The 21522-nt window shown below is 50.7% G+C and overlaps 7 protein-coding genes across 7 annotated transcripts; 5 read left to right on the top strand and 2 right to left on the bottom strand.

Annotated features, from left to right (window-relative positions):
* Positions 1 to 392: 392 nt before the first annotated feature.
* EMWEY_00038390 (hypothetical protein) lies at positions 393 to 754 on the top strand (the record flags this gene model as incomplete). The annotated part of the gene is made up of 2 exons (XM_013482332.1): positions 393 to 444; positions 606 to 754. The coding sequence occupies 2 exons, from the start codon at positions 393 to 395 to the stop codon at positions 752 to 754; spliced, it is 201 nt and encodes a 66-aa protein (XP_013337786.1).
* Positions 755 to 1749: 995 nt separating this feature from the next.
* EMWEY_00038380 (hypothetical protein, conserved) lies at positions 1750 to 3953 on the bottom strand (the record flags this gene model as incomplete). Its single annotated transcript, XM_013482331.1, has 2 exons — positions 1750 to 3630; positions 3825 to 3953. The coding sequence occupies 2 exons, from the start codon at positions 3951 to 3953 to the stop codon at positions 1750 to 1752; spliced, it is 2010 nt and encodes a 669-aa protein (XP_013337785.1).
* A 3441-nt stretch (positions 3954 to 7394) lies between these two features.
* On the bottom strand, positions 7395 to 8198 carry EMWEY_00038370 (T10P12.3 protein, related; the record flags this gene model as incomplete). The annotated part of the gene is made up of 1 exon (XM_013482330.1): positions 7395 to 8198. One exon carries the CDS (start codon positions 8196 to 8198, stop codon positions 7395 to 7397), a length of 804 nt encoding a protein of 267 aa, XP_013337784.1.
* A 695-nt stretch (positions 8199 to 8893) lies between these two features.
* EMWEY_00038360 (hypothetical protein) lies at positions 8894 to 9235 on the top strand (the record flags this gene model as incomplete). The annotated part of the gene is made up of 1 exon (XM_013482329.1): positions 8894 to 9235. One exon carries the CDS (start codon positions 8894 to 8896, stop codon positions 9233 to 9235), a length of 342 nt encoding a protein of 113 aa, XP_013337783.1.
* A 999-nt stretch (positions 9236 to 10234) lies between these two features.
* On the top strand, positions 10235 to 13943 carry EMWEY_00038350 (origin recognition complex subunit 2, putative; the record flags this gene model as incomplete). Its single annotated transcript, XM_013482328.1, has 11 exons — positions 10235 to 10557; positions 10812 to 10955; positions 11190 to 11539; positions 11670 to 11758; positions 11915 to 12030; positions 12207 to 12396; positions 12515 to 12638; positions 12827 to 12899; positions 13171 to 13362; positions 13569 to 13739; positions 13895 to 13943. The coding sequence occupies 11 exons, from the start codon at positions 10235 to 10237 to the stop codon at positions 13941 to 13943; spliced, it is 1821 nt and encodes a 606-aa protein (XP_013337782.1).
* Positions 13944 to 15418: 1475 nt separating this feature from the next.
* On the top strand, positions 15419 to 16566 carry EMWEY_00038340 (hypothetical protein, conserved; the record flags this gene model as incomplete). The annotated part of the gene is made up of 4 exons (XM_013482327.1): positions 15419 to 15517; positions 15755 to 15896; positions 16103 to 16185; positions 16402 to 16566. 4 exons carry the CDS (start codon positions 15419 to 15421, stop codon positions 16564 to 16566), a joined length of 489 nt encoding a protein of 162 aa, XP_013337781.1.
* Positions 16567 to 19899: 3333 nt separating this feature from the next.
* EMWEY_00038330 (kelch motif domain-containing protein, putative) lies at positions 19900 to 20436 on the top strand (the record flags this gene model as incomplete). Its single annotated transcript, XM_013482326.1, has 1 exon — positions 19900 to 20436. One exon carries the CDS (start codon positions 19900 to 19902, stop codon positions 20434 to 20436), a length of 537 nt encoding a protein of 178 aa, XP_013337780.1.
* Positions 20437 to 21522: the final 1086 nt, after the last annotated feature.

Raw genomic sequence — 21522 nt, 5'->3', positions numbered from 1 at the left:
TATATATATATATATATATATATATATAGTACGATTTGCCTTCATCCATATGTGAAACTGCTCAACATTTACTGGGGAAAATGTTGAGTAGTTTCACATATAGATGAAGACAGAGATCTTGATGAATAGTTCTCACTGTAAATGGTGACGCAGACAAAAATGTATGAGGCTTAAACGATACCTTGCATATTTGCGCCGCTGGAGATAGTTTTTATCGTGTAGTATTCTCCCCCGTACGGGGATATATATGCATATGTATTTTGACAGAACAATTAGTATTTTCCTCCAGACATATTGGGGTATATTGTATTCGCACTATTTCCTTCATTCTCTTCCACGTGTGCTTGTTGCACTGTTTTGTTTGTCTGCAGCCAACAAACGAATGGCACGAAATGGAAGACTTGCGTGTAACCCCCGTACTTCCTCAGTTTGTGGCGCTATCAGGTAGGGGTTGCTTATGTTTTTCGCGTTTGTTTTTGTTTTTCTTCATACTTGCAGCGACTTCTTTGCGATGTTTTCGATGTTTTGGAATCCAATGCTCTTGTGCCTGGTGACAACGGACAACAAAGAGGGCAAATAGTTGTTCGTTGTGGGTCTTTTTGCAGAGTCGTACATTCAGTTTTATCAAAGGCAAGATGTGCTGCCTGATGGATCTCTCAACGAGGCCATGCGGCAGAAGTGCCTCCAGGACCTAAAGAAGAGCAAAGCCCAGGCGGTGCCTGTCGACGACATCGACGACATATTTGCAGCCTAGGCTGGAATAATTCAACTGTCTCAGAGCAGATGCATGCAAGCGGATCTGGTGCGTCTGCAGTCAACCGGAGAGGAGACATATGCATGGTATAGGCAGAGACCACAGCCGGGGGATGACTGAGAAGAAACACGAGCTGAGAAGCAGCATCCGAAGGGGGGAAGAGGTAGCAGACAGATTGAGGGTGGGGAAGCAGCCTGCATCCTTCTGGAGCTCTACCTGTGCTGATGCGCAGAAAAGGCTGCAGTGCAACTACCTGCCATAGCTGAATAGCTGGCCACATGCTAGCTTGCTTGCTACCTAACTGGCTAGACAATGGTTGGCTACCTAGTTTGCTGGCCTCTGTCTACAGAGAAGACTTTAGACTGCGCTGCCGCCCGTCAGGCAGCTAGCTAGCTGGCATTTGGCCGACAAAGAAGCAATGGTCGCATCTGACGTGGGCTGTACTGACAGCGCAGCTGGGGGAAGGAGAGCCGCTGCGGTTTAAACAAGACAGCCGTCTCAGAGGCACTAGGTCACTACTGACAAATACACAGATAATCGCAAGCACGCATATGCAGCCAGTTTCGAGCGGTGTGCATCGCTCACGATCCCATCCATCACACGCATCTGACCGAACGGAACTGCACACGCAGTGCATGCAATAGCTGCATGCGGAGAGATTATCAGAGAAGCAAGGCAAAAGGAGAGCTGCGGGTAGATGGCAGATATATCTCTGGAAGAGGGGCACACTGTACAGAGACAGAAATTCAACATCTTCTTCCTCTCGGGCTAGCGTCGGCCCGAGTGCAGTAACAGCAGCTACTACAGCTACTGCTCGTGGGAGCCCTATAATGAAGGGCGAGCTGCCTCTCAGTCTGTGGGCTGGTTGATCGTTTTGAAAGTGCCTGCAGGGCGGCACCTGCACTGAACCAGAACTGAAGAGCCTCCCCTTTCAAGAGATAGAGGCGGCGCATGAATGGGGCAACCCATGCATATTCTTTTCCTTCTTAGCTCTGTTATATCCACAGGAAAACGGTGCTCCCCAGTAGCAACAACAAACAGGGCAGGCCTGCTGCTGCACCTTGAGGCGAGCCTGCTGGTGCTGCAGCATTCTCTGCCGTCTTCGCTGCTGCTGCAGCAGTCCTCACCCTTCCCCCCCCTGCAGCAGCATCCAGAAATGCCTCTGAATCTTCTGTAACTGGCGCAGGCAGTTCAGAGAACGCTGAACGGAGCAATCGTGAAAGGTAGCTAGCCGGCTGGTCTAGCTGTCGCTTCACTTCTGCGGCCAAGTCCCCGGCTGTAGGCTCCAAAGATCCCACGGTTGGGACGGGGAGAACGCTGAGACGCACAGTAACATCTGAAAGTTGTTTGCTGCCGCTGGTGCCATCGCTGCCGCTGCTGCCGCTTTCGTTGCCTCTTCCGCTGGTGTTGGCGACGCCGGTGCTGCTGATGAGGCCTTTTTTCACGGACACCTCCTCGAGCATGACGCGGGTGCTAGGAACCCCCAGCGCCTGCACTACGGCGTCCTGCACTTGTTGGCCGAAGGCTTGGGGCCCTTTAACGCTGTTCTCTAATTCGTCGTTTCCGACTCCTAAAAAGAAAAGAGGAAGACTCACCTGCTTGTCCTGCGGTGCGAGCAGCTGCTCCTGAGCTGTGGCACCACCACTTGCTGCAGCAGATGCCGTGGGTGTGCCGCTGCTGCTTGCGTCGCTGCCGCTGCTGCTTGCGTCGCTGCCGCTACTGCTCGTGTCACTGCCGCTGCTGCTTGCGTCGCTGCTGCTGTTGTTGTTGTTGCTGCTGCTGTCGCTAGCACCTGCAGCAGGGGCAGGTGTTGCTGGGGCCCCTTCCTTAGAGCCGGCTGAGTGGCGCATCATGGAGTTTGTTACTGCGGAGCCCACCATACTCCCCACTGCAGCACCTACAGCTGAAGTGATAGCTGTGCGCGTGAGAGAGGGGCCCGTACTTGCCTGTGCTGCAGAAGGGGCTACTGGTGGGGCTGAGGAAGCCGCTGCCGGGGTGTGCCCCGGCGCATGCATATAAGTAGCAGGCACACCCGAAGGTGGGGGGAAGCCCTGACCCCCAACGGGTGGATGGGCTGCCTGCTGGCCATAAGCGTAGCCTGCGTGCTGTTGGCCACTAAACGGGTAAGATGGAGAAGCAGCAGGAGCAAGCGGTTGCTGATGGTAACCACTCGCAGGGGCGTGGAAGGGGGGATTCGACGAGGTGGGAGCAGTAAATGCACCCGCTGGAGGCTGCTGCGCAGCCCCAGTCTGCTGCTGAGTAGCAACAGGTTGCTGGGCAGCAGTAGGCTTCTGCGGGTCCCCTACAGCAGCATGCGTAAGATTCGCCGGCTGCTGGGTTGCCCCTGCTGCAGCTGTCATCGGTGTGGCAGCCTGCTGCTGACGGTCCCCAGTTCCCGCTGATGGTGTTGGTGCTGTTGACTGATTAGGTCCCCTTTGAGTTGTTGCATTGGCGGGCAGCCCTACTGCTGCTGGTGTGTTTGTGGCAGGCTGCTGTGGGCCCTTTGCATCTGCAAATGCTGAAGAGGATGAAGAGGATTGTTGCTGAGGCGCCCCCCATGGGGCTGCTGTGGGAGGGTGAGAAGTCTGGGTTGAGCCCTGGGCATGCGCCGGCGGGGCTGTCAGCTGAGGTCCCGTTGCTGTAGCAGCAGGGGCCTGCACAGGCGGAGTGCGAGCAGGCTGGGTTGGGTGTGCTGCAGGGGCCCCAGAGGCACTGAAGCGGGGGCCCTGGTATACAGCAGGTGGTTGTGTCTGTACAGCGGGAGGCTGCTGCTTGGGAAGTGGTTGCAGCGGTACGCTGCGGCGAACAGGCTGCGTCGGCGTTTTCGGTTTCGGATACGAGGCTGTTTTCCTCATAATCCGGACGGGGCCCTTGCCCTGCACGGATGCAAGCAAAAACCTCAACACAGAGCATTCACTCCATGCACAGAAAGCTCCTGTGCTGTGAGAACATGCAAGTACAGTCAGCTATGTATCTAGAGAAGTGGGATGCGGCAGTGGAGACGCAGAGTTCAGGGGAAATGTAGCCGCAGGGGCAACTGCGGATGCGGCTGCAGCGCCCCAATACTCACCGCCCGACCGGTTGAAGCACGAGCTTGGGTTTGTAGACAGCCAAAGTGATGTGGGGTAGGGCCCAAGGAGAAGAACGCCACCACAACGAAGGCCACAAGGAGAGGCACTGCCCGGCGGAAGGCCGCCATTGTGGAGAGGAGGTTATAGCCGCACGTCCAAGAGAAAATAGAAGACTTGCTTCACAGGTTCTGTTGCATTACATCAAAAAACCACCAACCAACAAACCACCAACTGTGCTCGCGTCAGGAGGAGGTGGGCTGTAGCTGCATCTGCACGGTCTGCGACTCTGTCACAGCCAAAAAGAAGTCAACGTGGCAAATTTTCTGCTGCTCAACTTCAACTTTCAATTAAATGAAGCAATTGAAACAGCAGGAACGATGGCTGCAGGATGTAGCAGGCGTGGCACTGCGCAGCAGTGTTCATGGAACACACAGACAAGCAGGGCCTCGGAACAAGAGGTGGCCCCTTCCCAGTCTTCTACGACGATGGCTAGGCGAAAATAATATTAGTCTACTGTTAAAATATTGTTCAAAGTTGGATTGGGCCACATATAGTGCTTCGGAATACAACCAAACGGGTTTAAGCCTCAAGATGTTGTCTTCTACAGGGTCTCTTCCACTCATCCCTTCTCGACGGTATAGGCGGCCAGTCCTGGGTTGCGTGCATTGGTGCCGACCTCTTTGCACTAATCTTTATTAACATCCTTGTTCCTATAATTCTATCTCGATTATTAAGGTATGAAGCATGAAATGCAGCCCAATAAACCCCAGTTACACAAACAAACAATAGCAGGACACGGGCTGAGATGCTTGGCGTGCCCTCTCTCTGTCTGTCCCGCCTCCCCCCCCCACTCCCCGCATTCTTCCGCAACCGTACTCGGGAATCCCTTGAGCATTCCAAGGGTTGATAGTTCATTTGGGCCTTGCGCAAGACATTGAGGCTGGCGTAGGCCTCCTCAAGCTTTATCCGTTGAGAAGGCATAAACTTCCCACTCGCTGTGGAAGGGGATGGGGCTGCCCATGAGGCATTCGCTGTTAAGTTGGTTCGTGTATTTTTGTGTAATTGTAATTGCCGTCAGACTGACAACTGTTCAAGCGTGGACACAATTCAATAGTTGTAAAACCTATAGGCCTTAGCGTGTAGATACTCTCTATGATGCTGGCCCGTATGTCCTAAATACAATGTTCATGGATAAAGCAACGAAGGCGTGATCTTGCTTGTGTGGGGGCCTGCGGTGCATGTTATGACTCGCTATGTTGCATATCATGGCCGCCCAGCTCCCCTCCCGAAATTACATGCGCTTAATCGGCGAAGCGCAACACGCCTGTACAGTGCGGAGAGATGCCAGTTGCATTTAAGGAACTCTCGTCTTAAGTATTTCTACTCCAGAGTGCGGCTCATTATTGTCACTGGATAAGAACCAGGGAGCCGAGATAGACTTGGTAGCATCGCGTGTTTTCCGAGGCGCTGATGTGAACAATGAGCCTCATTCCAGAACACAGCGGAACGGTGCATAACCATAAATAGTGCCGATTGGGCTAAAAGCATGCATACATGCAAAAAGACTCTCGAAATCGCCCAAAAGCTTTGTTAAATGTCAACATTTTGCTTCTCTTGCAAAATAGATACTGACCAGGATAATGCCCTCTGCTAGGCTATCAACCAAGGGTTTGAGGCCTCATTGAGCTGAATCAACACCAAGAACTCTTCTCCGCTGTAAGAACAGTTAATCTTAGATTATGTGCAGAAGTTGAAGGATGTCTGCACCTCTCCCAGCTATCCATATTTGACGGTATCCGCTGTGCATTGGAGGTGCACGAGTCTCTTGTCTCTGCCTGGCTTTTGGCTCAAACAACAGGAGGAATGCAGTTGGTGTTTTCAGCTTTCCTATTGAAGGGGGAAACACGACAATGGTGGGTTTATCTCAGCAGGGCTAGTGCTTTCTCGGAGCACATGCAAAATATGAATGCTTTCTGGCAAGCTTTCCGATGTAGGCCAATGCCAATTCTAGCTCGACACGGGAAGAGGCTACGGCAGACTTTGGAAAGTGCACACATATGAAGCGATCGATATAGCATGATGTGGAGAAATATCCACCGTTGATTAGAAAAGGTAGAACGGAGAACACGGTTCCTGTTCTTCCGGAAAAAGGACAGCAGAGAAGCTGAGAGCAAGCTGGCATTCGAAGGAATTGAGCTCGCAAAGATTATGGAAAACCAACGCACCGAAGAATGAAAAAAAAAACGAAACCTACCACCCTATCAGAAGTCTATGAGTTAACTCTGTCCTTATCGTAGTGTGCATTTACCGACAGGCGTCGTCACCGCTGGTCTACACAGGTTGTGAAGTGAACCTGAAGATAGTGCGAGGATATACATTTGAATGCATTCTTCTACACACTCTCTGTGGTTACACTCTGCGTATAGTACTAATGACGCACGATGTGGGGCATTACATAAAGATCACGCGAGATACTAAAGAACAAATATGTCATATTTCCATGCTTAGGGAGTTCTAATTTGCACCTGTCCATCAGGTCACTCTCCTCGGCTTGCCGTTGGTGAGACAGTGGAGATGCAGATGCACAAACCTAAACACAGCATTTAAGTGCGCGTTTCGGTAAGCGGAGAAAGACTACACATCCCGGCCATTCCAACTTCATTTGCAGCTTCTACGGTTAGACGACTTGAATCAGTGTCAAAAAAAGAAGGTAGGGAAGAGGCTCCTATGCTGGGGCGGACGGAGGAGGAACGCATACATTCCGCCGTCGGGGCATTTCTAACAATGAGCTACCAGTGGGGAGATAAATCGATGGATGTTCAATGCATGTGGCGAGTGCGCATCGATTTCAAGCCCCTTAACATGGTCACCAACAAAAGTTCCTCGGCCATGCATTGTAATACCAGAATCACATTCATAGCTTCATTATATTCGATGACATTCTAACAGATATACCTAGAGAAAATATTATACTGCTTCTTGGGGGGTCTTTCTCCCGATTTCATCTAACAAACTGAACGGAGAAGGTCAATAGGATCACACTCCACAATGTCGGAGTTCGCCATGTTTTATACACACGCGAACTGCCTTCCGCGCAGCTCTTGCAATAGCTCTGCTATACACTAAGAAGACAGGCCACTACTGAGTATATGGGATGCCCCTATGCTTGAGACACTAACTCCTATGGACAATATGACTGACACCTACTAGTTGTGCTGGCACCTGCTTCTTTCCTAATTGCGACTACTATTACAGATTCCACAACTATTACCGCTTCTCTAGTGAAGCTACCTTAGTTTACTGTTTTTCTCCTACTATTTGTGTACTGCAAGTGTATGGAAACGCTGACTACTGTAAATCTGTACCCCACAAGACCCTAGAAACACTGATAGGCTAGACGTCGTCTACTGCTAGCCTCCAGCAACACTGGCTACTATGTAACTGGCCTATGCTAAGGAAACGCATATAAAGCACCAACAGGATAACAGCATATAGAGCACCAACAGGGTGCGCAGACAGCCTCTCCCCCCCGTTGGTACAGCAAGGAGGCTACAACACCTACACGGGGATTAAGAGGGGGAGGAAGGAGGGTCAGAAGCAGGCGAGCGGGTCTGATATCGTTGATCCCGTAGCTGTTTATGCCCGCGCCGCTTCCAAGCACGTACTAATGCTGGACAACCTTCAACGTGGTGTGCTGGTTCCCATGGAGCCCGCTCTTCGGGGGCGCCTCCCCATTTAACGAGGTAACCAGCGAACTCCCCCATTCCCTGCTGATCGAGAATGTGGTTCACGAGAAATTGGTCAGTTGGTTTGCCGGCTTCGTCGCAGATAGGTGGCCAGCCCACCGGGGCTTCCCGCTGTACCTGGGCATCCCACCGCGGACGGTGGAGGGCCAGCTGACAGACGGGGAAGAAGTTGTGTCCCTCGTAGGTGGGGGGCAGAGCAATGCTGTAGGCCATGTTCACTATACGTTCAGTTATTGTGAAGGGGTCTTGGTAGCGGGGCTCAAACTTGGGGCAATGATTCAGTACTAAGAGGTGTTTGGCGCTGAGCCCTGCCCTGTCGCCTACCTCGTACTCAACGCTCCGGCGCTTGGAATCCGCATAGAACTTCTGCCCCCAATTCGCCTTCAGGATATGTCCACGTGCGCGGTCACAGAGCTGTCGGAAAAGCCTAGTCATCGGGGATGAGAGCGTGGGGGAAAAGGTGCCAAGGATGTCAAGATCAGCCGCCGTGACCAGGTTTCCTCCAATCATGACCTCGAATGGAGAAAGCTCTGTGTTGGTGTGGTGCGTGGTATTGTAGGCGGGCTCCAAGGAAGGTAGAAGCCTTTCCCAGTCACGCTCATCCGCCTGGTTATATGTGCGCAACATTTCCTCGAGAGTACGATTGACCTTCTCCGTCTGTCCATCCTTCTGTGGGCAGTATGGCGATTACATAGCTCTGGTGATGCTAAAGCGGGAGGATAATTGTGACCACACTTCGGACTAAAATCGGGAGTCCCTGTCCGAGATAGGCGCATCCGGGAATCCGTGGTACCGGATTAACCTGTCTGCGAGTATCTTAAAGGTGTTAGCTGCCGTACGAGATTTCTTAGCAGGAATGAAATGTGCCATTTTGCTAAGAGAGCCCACAAGGACCACAATGGTATCATTCCCTGAAGTTGTGAGAGGTAGATCAGTGATGAAATCTAAGATGACATGACTCCAGCGTCATGAAGGAATCATCAACTGCTGTAATAGACCAGCGGGATTCTGATTGAGAGACTTGGACAAAACCTGCCGCCGACAAAGTTTCAGGCAATAAGGGCATGGCCTGAGTTTGCAACGGCTGTCCGACTGCTTGTGGACCTCCCTCGGAAGGGGGCCACCTTCCAATGGTCTGAGCATACGCTCGCGGTGAGTAGGCTGAAACAGCGTCTCGTTGACTACATGTTTTACCGGTTCCCGACAGCTGGAAGCCGTTGACGCTTCGGGGTATGCCGTGGGTACCGTCCTAGAGCAGGAAGGCCAACCCATAGGATTCGTGAGCCGCGTGATGACCCCAACCCAGGCAAGATACTCCGTCTATGATCAAGAACTTCTGGAGCTTGTTTCTGCCCTCGCTAAATGGGCCCATCTACTACGGATATCCAGTGACGGCCTTTACTGATCACCAGGCCCTCACATACCTCCAGCAGCTCAAGGCCTCTAAACTCCTACGCGGCCTTACTGCCCATTGGCTAGATTTCCTCGCAGAATTCCCTGATCTTACGATTACTTATCTGCCAGGAGTACGCAATCAAGTAGCCGACGCCTGCCACGCTTCTTCATCCAGCGCTGCCGCCCCGTCCCCAGACACCGACAAGCCCGCGCCAGATATAGTCGCGTCCCTGGTACCGGCAACTGACCCGACAGTTACTCCCGCTTGATATCCTGTGCCTACTTATCTCGTAGTGCCGGGCTTCCTAACTACAACCTAACTACCCAAATTCCCATACTTGAAGTTCCAAAAACATGTTCGAGTCTCCATTATTAACAAGGGAAGTTCCCATAATACTAGAACTAACTGACAAGAATAATTAGAACTGACCCCCGGTCTCCACTGGGGATCAGTGCCCAACCCATACAATAGCGGGGAAATAATGGAGCAGCGACAACACGGTCAGGTGTCTGACCTACAAAGCTGTTATCCATACAAAAAAGCCATATTCACTGACATAATAGTTCCTACTTCTTTCCCATTTTTCACACCTCTAGAAGTCCTATCTGGTGGTACCGGAAGTAGTGACTAAGCACTGCACTAGAAGGCAGGCGTGAATAACTGGCTAACTAATCGTACTATCTATGACTTCACCTATGGTATCCACTTCCCTAGAACAATTAGTAGTACTAATTCCTTTTCCTAACTAATAATGGCCTAGTCCCTAAGATCCTTAATATTTTTTCCCTTAACAATCATAAAGCCGCTAGAGGTCACAACTGAGACACATTGTAGTGCCTCCGCACTACAGAGCGAGAACAGCCGACAGACAGACTATTGCATGCGAACGACCCCACCGGGCGACGCCTCAACATGCAACGGCTGCCGACTGAAAATATGAATATTGATATGTTCACATGCACGTCTCAGGTATTTGCCTTTTTAACTCGGTGGAACCCCTTAAACTGCATTAAGTCATGCGTTAGTTTTGCCGGTTTCACGTGGCAGCACCCGTTCTTCTCCGGCTTTGAAGTTGCCTTCCGACGACAAGCCCAGCGGTTCTGAAGAGGTTTTTTGCTTTTCCTGCTGTGCTTGAACGCGGGGCCTGCACTGAGTTTCTTTTGCGTTTCACTAACGCGGTCACACAATCACTCTTGCAAAGCTGGTGTCTTCAGCCCAACTGTCTTTCTGCCGGGAGGACAGTTGTACAACGCCACATCTCTAAGTTATGGCCCCAATACCTTCTGCGAGACACAGTGAAGGCAGCGTTGAGGTTTCTGCCTTCGGGGAGGGAGATGCTGCTTGGCTTGTGCGCCAATTTGGTCGTTTCAGGCCGCTGTTGGAGCCCGAGGCGGGCCGAAGCAGCAACTTGCGTCTGACTCTGCCGGTGGAGTTGGGGGTTAACCTAGCAGCAGCCAACTACAATGTTTCTTGCTTTCGAGGTGCGGACAGAGCCCGCCGCCTGCTGCAGTGGTCAAATAGACAGCACAAAGAACGCCTGCATCAACTGCAGCGGCTTGCAGACGCTCACTCGCGACGGCTCCAGTTTGGGTAAGAAGATGGCCCAACCCCTTAGTTTCCTTGACCGTCCTCTTCTGAACTTGTTGGTGCGTATATAAAAGCATAATGGGGTTGGATGCCCAAGAGTTAGCTCTGAAAGTGTCTTCAATTTGTCTTCCTCGCTTCACGAGTGCATTCTTAAGTACGTTTGGATGTTTCTTACTTGCCCGCCTTATATGGAAACCTTTACAGATATAATATTATTGTGCCCACCATAGCTCATGTGTATTGAATGCGGCACACAGCACTAGAAGACAAAGGCGGAAGCGAACGAAAGGCTGCGAATTAGGGGAGGATAGCAGCAGCAGCAGCAGCAGCAGCGGGGAAGAAGGAGCAGAGGAAGAGGAGGGTGGATGCGTGCCAACTGTAGACCAGAAAGGGTACCAGAGGTAGGGAGTCAAAGAAACAAATCTAGAGGGCAATTGGATCGTAGTTATTGTCGTTGAAAAGCCCCCAGTGAACAGCAGCGCATACTAGGGCTTGCATACTGAGAACACTGAGAACACTGTGGCTGTTGTTTGCGAATTGTGTTGTATAGCTATTCCTACGAAGTGTATACATAGGCGCTTGTATACAAGCTACAGCGTGTTTGGATGCGTTGTGGACTTGTTCTGTTTATGCAGAAGTGCCTTTAACCCAGAGACAGCCGCAGCTGTTTCGCCTCTTGAAAATCCGCGACTCATGGAGGATGAGGATAATCCGGTGCTTCTGGCCGCCTACGATTTGTTGTTTTGTTCGAGCGTACCTGCACCCAGCTCGCCTGTTAGTCTGCCCGCTTGTCTGCTTAGCTTCATCAGCAAGATCAAGCAGCAGAAATCTCCCGCCAAGGAAGGACAAAGCCTCAAGAAGGGGGCTCAAGCAGACACGCATACAGGACACGCGACGCACGCAGAGCGAGGCAGCACGAGTAGCAGCGACCCCACCCAGGAGAAACATCCCGATATTGCTCCGTTGGAAGTATTTGGAGACCCAGGTACGGTGGTGTTACATCCCAATATTTGATTTGTCGCCGTAAGCCTCACTCACGCACCTCACGGTGCTTACTGCTGTTTTGAGTGGAAGTAAGCGTTCGGCTGTTTCCTGAGTGCCGCTTCTTGTTACAGGGCTACATCCGATACGACAGCTGCAAGAAGGCGTTTTGAATCTGCCCGAGCAAAACGGCCTAACGAAGGAGTGCCTAATGAAGGAACAAGTGAGGCAAAGTGAATGACACTGTGAAGGCTGTCTACACTACAGCAGAGGCTTGAGGAAGCTGTTCTGCCCTTCCAGCCTCTTCCATCGGTGACTATCAGCGTAGATTCAGGCCCTCCGTTACATCTCGCTTTTCCCGGATTCTGTGCTACTGCAGTTGCAACTGTTGGGGGTGCGATGGAGGTGCCTTCTGATGAGCGGTTGGAACATCCTGGTTGCGGGATGCGGCAGCAAAGGGCGTTTGTTGCGCGAGTTCGCCAGCTCGCACCTGAGGTACTGAACTGTCGTTCAATTTCCCGACATATATCTTCAACTATAGGATAGTACAATCGAAACAGTAGTGCAGGGTGGACACGCACGCACACAGACTGTTACGTTTGCTGTGGCACGGCAATCATCTAGGCCTCAATACAGAGCGCAAACTGTGTCCATTGGGTGTTGACGCACAGGGACGGCTTTTGCTTCGTTCTTAATGCCTATCAACGCGAGTTTAAACTCCACCAGGCTCTACAAGCAGCTGGGCAGGTTATCCGCGGCCACCTTCGCACGCAGACGAAATACACAGCAGCAGCAGCAGCTACCATTGCTGCTTCGCAGCCTGCAGGAGGGAGCAGCTCCTGCTGCGAGAGGCTTGTTAAGGTGAGGGCTGATAATGTTTATATTGAGGTCCCCTTAGCTCGTGAAGCAGGCGTTGCTTGTACACAGCTACTTAAATAAGCTGTGTTGTCTGCCAGAATGGGTTGCGGTCGCGTTGCAGGAGCTTAAGTCGTTGCTGAGGCTGTCTTCTTTCCCTCTATATCTCGTCGTTATTGGCTTCGAAAGTTCGGCGCTTACGGATACTCGTCGGCACCTCGCGACACTCGCGTCTTGTGATAAGGCAAGTATCATCTGCTGCGCTCTGCGTTCTTCTGCGTTTTGTTTTCTTCATTGCAAGCAAGTCAATTCCCTGTATGACTCTACCCTCCGCCAACATAATGGCCACATTATTCCTGCCTATTATGCATGTGCCGTTTCTGGGGCTTGATTCAGATCCGCCTCATCTGCAGCGCTGACCACATATTGCATGCAGTTCTTTTGGATGCGGCGGAGCTGCGCGATTTTCGCTTTGTGTTTGAGACAGCCCATACACGGCGTGATTACAGGTGTGACGTGGTGCATGCAGCCTCCAGCGAACGCTTCCGGCTCATTCTGATGCTGGTAGTGTTCAACCCCCTTCCTAGACAGACTTGTCGCTTCACACGGAAGAACTGGCACGGAAGAACAGGCTCCAGGATGCCAAGTGCATCTCTTGGAAAGCCAGACATGTTAGACTGGCTGTCGTCTGCTACAATACACAAAAATGACGAAACAGTTTCTTCATTTGGTTTCATACCGATGGGTTGATGCTTTGTGTGTATCGAGTCGAATCTGCAGGGAGGAGGTACTCAGCCAGTGGGGCTCCATGTGTGGCTTTGTCCCGGGATGGTTGTGGGCAGCCAGCCGCGTCCAGGGCGTTGGAAGCAGCTGTAATAGCGTCAACTTTGAAGTTGTGATGCGCGGCTTAACGACGAACCACAAGCGGCTCCTCAAATGCATCGCGGAGTTGCAGCTGGCTCAGATCGGGAGGTATCGAGATTACAGGGTGTGGGGTCTTGAGGGCAGGTTTCAAGGGAGCATAGACCAGCAGACTTTTAGTTTACCTGCATAAAGTCATTATGCACAGTGCATAGACACACAAGCGCTGACAGTGTCTATCCTTTGGGGAGATATGGCTAGTTCTCCACCTCGATTCATTACCATGAAACGGCTGTCATCATGCTGTGATGGTTCAGAAATGAGTCGCCAATAGTCAGTCTCGCCGACCTCGGGAAGGAGGCAAGTGGCAGTTCTCTTTCTTTAAGCAAACTGAAGCTGAAGGAGCTTCTTGTGGAAGTCACCAGCCATGGGGCAGCAGTACAAGCAAGGAAGAATGGCCAGGATGCTGTTGCTATCCGCGCGAATAAGTGCGTAATCATTAGTGCCACTCTTGGAACGGTGCTTGTTCACTCTTAGGCTCGGCAATCCCAGGGCTGCCTGCGCGTATTGACACTAACCCCTTGATATTTCGTGTTATTGCAGAGAGTTCTCGATGCGCGTTTGTTGGCTGTTCTTGCCGCAGAACACAACTCCAAGAGCTCCTGCAGCTTCTAGACAAGGCCGGCTTATGAAGAGAGGAATGGCCCGTCCTCCTGAGCAGTTGAGGCAATGATACAATAGCAAGCCGCGGTAGCGCCCACCTGGCTGAGCGTTGTCTTAGTCTCGACACTGAAGGGCCACTGCTCAGTCTTCGTTAGTAGCTCCTACTGATGAAGTAGGGCCACCGCTAGCGCACGCACTACTTGGACGGAATGGTGTGAGCCGCTTCACGCAAGAGACTTTGCTCTAGCCTATAGGTCTAATCTCTCATGGGCCCATGCTGAGCAGTAGTAGTCAGGCATCTATTGTTGGATTGGCATTGCAAAGCTTTCGACGCATGCGAAGAGCTTCCTCCACAGGCTTAACCCTCTAGAGGAAGAGGCGTTCCCCGTGTGACAACTATTTCGGCTGAGACTGTAGTGTTTTAAGCACCACAGCTAGGCGATATAGTGCCTGCGCTGTGTACGGAGTGAACTAGCTTTGCTTCTATGCTTTTACGGTTGAGGCCATTGGGATGTGAGTTATTTCAGTTCTCATGCTGTGCTAGCTATTGCACGTCGAACATGCCGACGAAAAAGTTTCAGCAGAAGATACAGATATCCCAAGACGCTATTCAACAGTGAAGACCTCAAGGGAGAAGCAGCTGCTATAGAGTTCCAGGACCGGTAGTGTGCTACAGACGGACGACTTCCATCTCTCTTAGGTGGTTGGGGGCTGCAGAAAAGTTTAGCAAAGCTTCACAAAATAAGGCAATTTATTTTGGCCAAGTAGAGTAGTTTCTCCCAATTCGGGGAGGGCTACCCTCCCCGAGGTGACTGTAGTGTTATCGTTCAACACTCACTGCAGGCAGGGTTAAGGCATGCGTTGTTGAATTAGCAGTACACTGTTTCTGCGAAATACAAGGGGCTTTCTACTGATGAGCAAAGACGGGTTCTTCATTTACAGCAGGAACCAGCGGGCGTACCAAATGGTTCTTCAAGTGGGACTGTACTGCTAGGCTCACCATCGCTAGATGACATGAGCCCTTCTGGCGAGGAAAATCCCCGCATAGTTCGGCTTCATTCACGGTTAAAATGGACTTTAACACCTAACTGGGCTTTAAAATTCTGGTGGCACCAAGAAGAGAACAGCGCTAGGTGGGTGTGGCCACTAACGACAATTTTGCCTTCCTAGGGGTCGCCAGGCCTGAGCAACAAGCCTAGAACGACGGAACTCGGTGGGACAACGCCAGCATTTTCCGCTTTATATAGTCTTACTTGGCTACTAAACCACTCGACTGAGCATCTTTCTGGTGGCGTCTTCCTCACCCTGGATCACGAGGCCGTATCTTGTGGGCCCGGCTTGTTGCGTCGGCTTCCAGGTGCACTCTTCTACAATGGCTTTTCTCCTGAGCGCAAAGTGGGCGTGGTTGGCTTTAAATTTTATACTTAAACAGAGAGAAGAGCTCAAGAAGGTTAGGACTAGGGGCTTCGTAGTTGTTGTTGTCGGCTGCACCACTGGTCTAGGGATGGATATAGTGCGCGCCGTGTGCAACCGCCTGTCGAAAACTCCAAGTCACACCCCCCATGCAGTCATTATAACTGAAAAAGATGAAGAAAAAGGCTTAGTAAGTACCATAGAACCAGAACAGAAGCCATGCGGTGCACGGTGGGCAAAGGTCACCATTGTTCCAATTTCGTCGGAAAACTGCAAAAGTTCACTGATAGCCCAAGATGGGCTTTTGAGGTCTTTTGTTAGCACCCATAGCTTCTTGTAACTCTTCTCTCTCCCTCGCTCTCAGCTGAGTTTGAAACATCGTGTCACCCCGCTGGCTTCTTGTAACTTTTCTCTCTGCCTCTCTCAGCGGAGCTTGGAGCACCTACGGCACCCGACAGTCCGCGTAGGATTTCATCAACTGGATGCGTGTAACGACAGAAGCAGAACTACTTTCTTCAAGAACCTTAAAGAGCAATTTGGGAGCGTCGATGTTGTGATTAATAATTCGGGTAAGGGGACAGGACAGCATCGTGTTTCCTGCAATGTTTCCACAGGTTTGAGTGTGTTGCACATCATGAAATGCAAACAACGAGGCCCCTACGACCCTGAATTAAACTTCCAGAATCGAGGTTGTCTACAGTTCATTCTCTTGTACGTCGACTACAGGATGCTGCATATTATGACCCACAATTGTTGTTGTGGTGTTCCAACACAGACATTCTCCCTTCGACCAAGGAATTGGGTAGCAAGCGCAGTACGGGCTACATCCTGAAAGAAGACTACTATGAAGCCAAAGTTGTGCGTTATTGAACTCTTGCTTCCACAGTCGCATACAGGTAGACACAAGGTTCACGACCCCGATTTCACCAGGTGGCAGCTACAAACTCCCAATACACCGTAAGGGGTTTACAATGAGCTTGAACACCGTTTCTATCAAAGTTCCCATGCGCATTGTACGTGTACGCATTGCAGAAAACGGTGTATGATGTGCTTTTTCTGCCCAATATTGTACAGGCAATATTCGCTTTGATACCGCTAATGGCTCCAGGGGGCCGCGTCGTCATTGGTGTTTCAAGCCTGGCAGAGCTTGCGATTAGGTGGATGAACGAAAATGCCTTTGCCAAGTTGTTCAGCGCAAGCACATCCGATAAAGCGAGTTACCTCTCACTGCAGTTTTAGCTCAAATCTAACGAAGTTGAGATAATATACATTCTGTTTTCACCCAGTACTTTCGCGTCCTTGTTTTTGAACAACGGCTTGCGCACTGTGTAAGGCGTGTACACGCAGGACATCGATGAAGTTCTCCAAAGCTTCCTCGAGGAAATGTGCGCTGCAGGCGCAAATGGAAGATGCGCTTATGACGTTTTGGCCTACCCTTTTGCCCAAGTATGCCGTTGACCTACTTTGCTGACCTTTCCCACCAGCCTCTAAGAAGCGACACTGGTTAGCTATTGTGGGGGTTTGTTTGTTCGCTACACAGGCCGCTCGTATCGCGCTGGCGCAGTGCATGGGAAATCAGCTGAAGTTGAGCTCGCCGGACCCCAGAGCACGCATTACAGTTTGTTCGTTCTCTCCAGGTGAGACGGCATTGCACAGGATCTCTATCCACAAATTCAGTGGCTTCCACCCTGTTGCCTATAGTGCATGCGGCCCTACAAATCGAACCTGCTTGAAATGCAACTCCTCAATATGCCCCAGGAGGCACTCGAGGAAAAGAGACCCTCCAGCAATCGTTTTCGAATTAAAGAACAAAAGCTAGGTCCCAGGGTTCTCTTGACTCTTATTAACGACGCCAAACTGTGCCTTTTTTGACCCGTTCATGCGTGGGCAGGCTGGTGCCGAACGCCGGCTGGAGGGAACAGGGCCCCTCTCTCAGCCCTTCAAGGTGCCGACGAGGCAGTCTTTGCCGTGTTTGATGCACACCCAGAGGAAGTACACGGATCGTTTATTATTGGAAGAAGACCGGCAAAGTTTGGAGATGAAACTGCAGGGACACACTTTGCTACCGCCCTGCCTCAAGCCACAACAGAAAATAGCAAGTACGCTACTAACCTCAAACACTTGGTAAGGCACCGTCAAGAAGCATTTCAAAATTTTCCCCATGCAACGACTACCGCAGATACCGCTAAGTGAAGGAATATCATCCCTAGGCATAAGTGAAGCTTCCCCGTTAGTGGAGACTTATTCCCGAATGTCTGACGCTGCAGTATACATGATCACAACTCGTATGGCTGCAACTGTTGAAGTACGCAAGGGGTCTTCCAAATCGTTTACGCGGTACACTTTTTGCCGTTTTGAGGGGCAGGAAGCAAGTGCACATTCACAGATTCTGCTCCATATTTTGCTGCCTACATGCGTTTTTAACGGACGATCACACGTGGGACAATGGACAATTTTTTACCCGCGCGAATCTGGGGATCTAACACAGGAAGACCCACTAGGCTATCTGCTCCAAGCTGCTGTACAAGTCTGCAGAGGGCCTTCCATGCAGAGATATTTATACATATGTCAGAGGCTTGCCTCAGGCACCAAATGGGGTAGTAACTGTCGTTTCCTAGGTCAGGGGGCTGTACCCGATTGTGTAGAGGGATGGTGGTGCATCCTCTATCTGCATTTCCAGTTTTGCTCGGGAGAATGAGCTCTGATGCAAAAACTGACAAATAGGCTAATATTTGAAGTTTAAGCTTGCTTCGGCATCTGCACAAAAATGTGATTGTTCAACCGTCATGTGTGTATGGAAGGCAAGCCGGTGCCTGAAAGCCTGGGCTTTGCGATGGCAAATGTTTCTGCATGAAAGGGCTTATAATGGAGAACAACCACCTTGGCACAGCGAAAACCTAGCCTGTATTCGTGAAGCGAGAATAAGAGGCCTACTGGTAGGGATATGCTCACTCTCATTGTCCGTGCACCTTAACCTTCACTGACCTTCCGGTCCGTGGCCTGCGGACCATGACAGGCGAACACTGAACCGTAGAATGAAACAGTCACAGCAAAAGCCTCAACAAGTTTAAAGAGCATGAAAGCTTTTATAACACGCGTTTCAAATGCACTAAAATTGTCCCCTGTGGCCTTTGTTCAAGTGTTGTCGTTACTGGAGCTCGCCATTCCCAGCAGTTGCAAGCGTGAGTGTGTGGGCGCCATAGAGCTCTCCTATGCAGCTTGAGTTTGGCTTGAATGTTTCAAGCAAACGAGAAATAGTGAAATATTCTTGAACCGTTATTTGCAGCCTTGTCGCCTTCGTTTCTCTGCATGCACTGGGGCAGGCGCCTTGTAGAGGCCCGGGCCTGGTTCGTCCGCCACGAGGGGCGAGGCAGCAATTGCCCGTTTCAGCGAAGAACACCCATTTTTTGAATTTTTCACAGCTGCCGCCTTTTCGGTTTCATCTCAATTGAGCCCATGAAATCGCTGGCGAAGCCACGGAAGCTCCATGTTCCAACCGCAGCACTCCGCGGCATCTCCCGCTGGAAGCAGCAGATAAGAAAACCGCTTTGAACAACTCTTCTCAGGCATGAAAATCACGCACTTCTAGAAGCGTCATCGATCCACGGTCTCCAACTGCATGCAGTTCAACAGCAACGCGGCAGCACTTGAATGGTGATAAACATGCCATCCTAAGAAGACTCTTCTCCCTGCAGGAGGGCAGCAGCAGTTGTCTCGGCTTCAGCCGCATCTGTATCCGTTCTACTGAGGCAAAATCCCTTCATGCCTAGATTTATTTAACGAATCTTACTACCAAAGCGCACTAGAGCACCTGCTGCGACTGCAGCTGCATTTCCGGTTGCTGACAGCCTCAACAGGCAATACTGAATGTGATGTTGGGAGTTCCGTAGTCATGCCCACTTCATTGACAACTGCAGTATAGTTAGGGGCAACGGATGCTTCGTTGCCATAGCTGCCAATTACCCCGCATTATCGTCGTGGAGACTGCAGCAGTGTCAGCAGCAGCGTGGGCAACTCAAGGCAGATACTTAAACACAACTGTCATCTGGTCAGGCAACCACTGATAGCCTTCATGCTCGCAGGCGGGTCTGCAGCTAACATTTTGCAGGGCATTCCCGCCAGCATGTGGATTGCTGCACTGGCTTCGATGGTCTCGCATGCACCAGCATCCTTAGCGCAAGCAGGAGTAGGGAAAAAGCGTCAGGAGAAGAAGCGGCAACAGTACTTGTAGTGTCATCCTGGTTATGGATTCGCCTGCTGCTTCAAGGAGGAGTAGCACAACGTATTCCGTGGTGGCTCGGATTTTCATGAGCTTTCTCCGTTTTTAATGGTGCCTGCCTGTATTTGGGCAACACTGGAGCCTTTTTATTTTTCGAGATTTGTACCTTATTTTCCGAAGAGGTCATATTTTCGTTTCCTTTTTGTCTTCGCGCGCTGTTGTTTTGTATTGCCTCTTTTCTGCCTCTGAGTTTTTATGTATTACCAGGGTGCTCGTGCTGCTTTGAGCTTTTACTGGCTTTTCTTGGCCGTCGAGCTGCAGTATTAAAGGGTGTTTATAGTTAAGTAGCCTTTATGGAGCAGAGAGAAGAAGTGGGGCCCTCCGGGGACCCCTCCGATTCGTTTTCTGTGGAGAGCCGTGAAGACACCCCTCGTTCAACAGAGGCCGGGGAGAGACGCGGCAGCAATAGCAGCAGCAAATCCAGCGAGCGCATGCAGAAGGCAAAGCAGCATCTGAAGCTGGGCCGCGATAAAATAATCCATTCTCTGAGTGCCTCTAAAAAGCCTAAGGCACAGCCGCGGCGTGTCGAGGGAGACGAAGATGAAGCCACAGAAGGAACTGGCCCCAACACTGCTTTCTTCTCTCCTCCTTCCTTTCAACTGACGCAGATCATTCACGACAGCCACTGCTTCCTCCCAAGACAAGGACACTCCTGCGTAGCTGGCGGGGGAGATGTACTCATTTTCGGGGGACAGGATGCAGATGGACAGTTCCTCAACGACTTCATCAGATACATCCCCGGACTCAACGCCTTCGAACCAATGAAGGTATTTGTTTTACCAAGTCTGTATAGTCGACAGACGGCAAACTCAGCAAAAAAGGAACTGTAACCCAACTATACATCTATCTGTCTATCTATATATCTGTTCATCTATCTGTCTGTCTATCTATCTATTTATCTACCTACCTACGTACCTCGGTATTGGTCTGTCTCCCTCTATCTCTCCCTCTATCTCTCTCTCTCTACGTTGATCTCTACGGTGACTAAGCATCGCCTTCTTCATGCCTGGCCTCTCTTTCGCACGGCAGGGATGCCTCTTAGGTTTTGTTTTGTCCGCTGGGAAGATAAACTTCCACAGGTAGCTCTATATTCATTCCCATTTGTTCTTCCTCTATTTGTTAGTGGCGTTTTTGTGATACTTTGAGGGAAGAAAAGAGTAGCGCCCCACATGGTGGTGGTGCAGTGGATAGTGTGTTGGGGATTTCTCTGTTACAGCGTGTTTCTCATTCTCACTGGATTTTGTTATTAAGAACAAAACCTGCACGTGCTGCTGCTGTGTGCATTCATGCGTTCCGCTGCCTCCAGAAAATTCGAGGCCAAATCCCTACTCCGAGGACAGGCGCGACCATGGTGAATTGGGTGAAACCCACGACAAGTGCGCCTAGGGTTATCTTCCCTTGAACGCATTCACTGTGACTTGCGTTCGTTTGCTGCGTCTTTACGGATGAGCTGCCTAGCTCCCTGTAGCTACATGGCCTTATCCCCTACCTGGCAGTCAGTGAGAATCAATGACAACTGGGAAATGCGGTGTCTGCTGAGCAGATGCTGAACGTCACACACATGTTTCCAAAGTGTTGCATTTTACCTTCAGATAGAGAACACATATTTTTGTTCGGAGGAAGGGGCCCAGGGGGAGATGTTGCTACAGCAAGTTTGTATGACCCTGGAGCTCGGACGTGGACAGCTGTTGGGGGAGTGAAGAAGCCTCCTAAAAGGAGCTGCCATGTCTCAGTTGTTTTTGAAAAGGTTTTTGTTCATGGTGGTGAGTTGTGAATCCTCATTGTCCGCGGTTTATCCGTAGCGTCTGCCTTAGCAACGTGTGCACACACACGCATAGATAAATATATATGTATTTATGCGTTCGTGCAAATATCTGTACATACGTATGATATATATATATATATATATATATATA

Source organism: Eimeria maxima, genomic scaffold, assembly GCF_000499605.1.
Source record: "Eimeria maxima Weybridge genomic scaffold, Emw_scaff592, whole genome shotgun sequence".
Classification (NCBI taxonomy): Eukaryota; Apicomplexa; class Conoidasida; order Eucoccidiorida; family Eimeriidae; genus Eimeria; species Eimeria maxima.
This window is presented reverse-complemented; position numbering and strand designations above follow the sequence as displayed.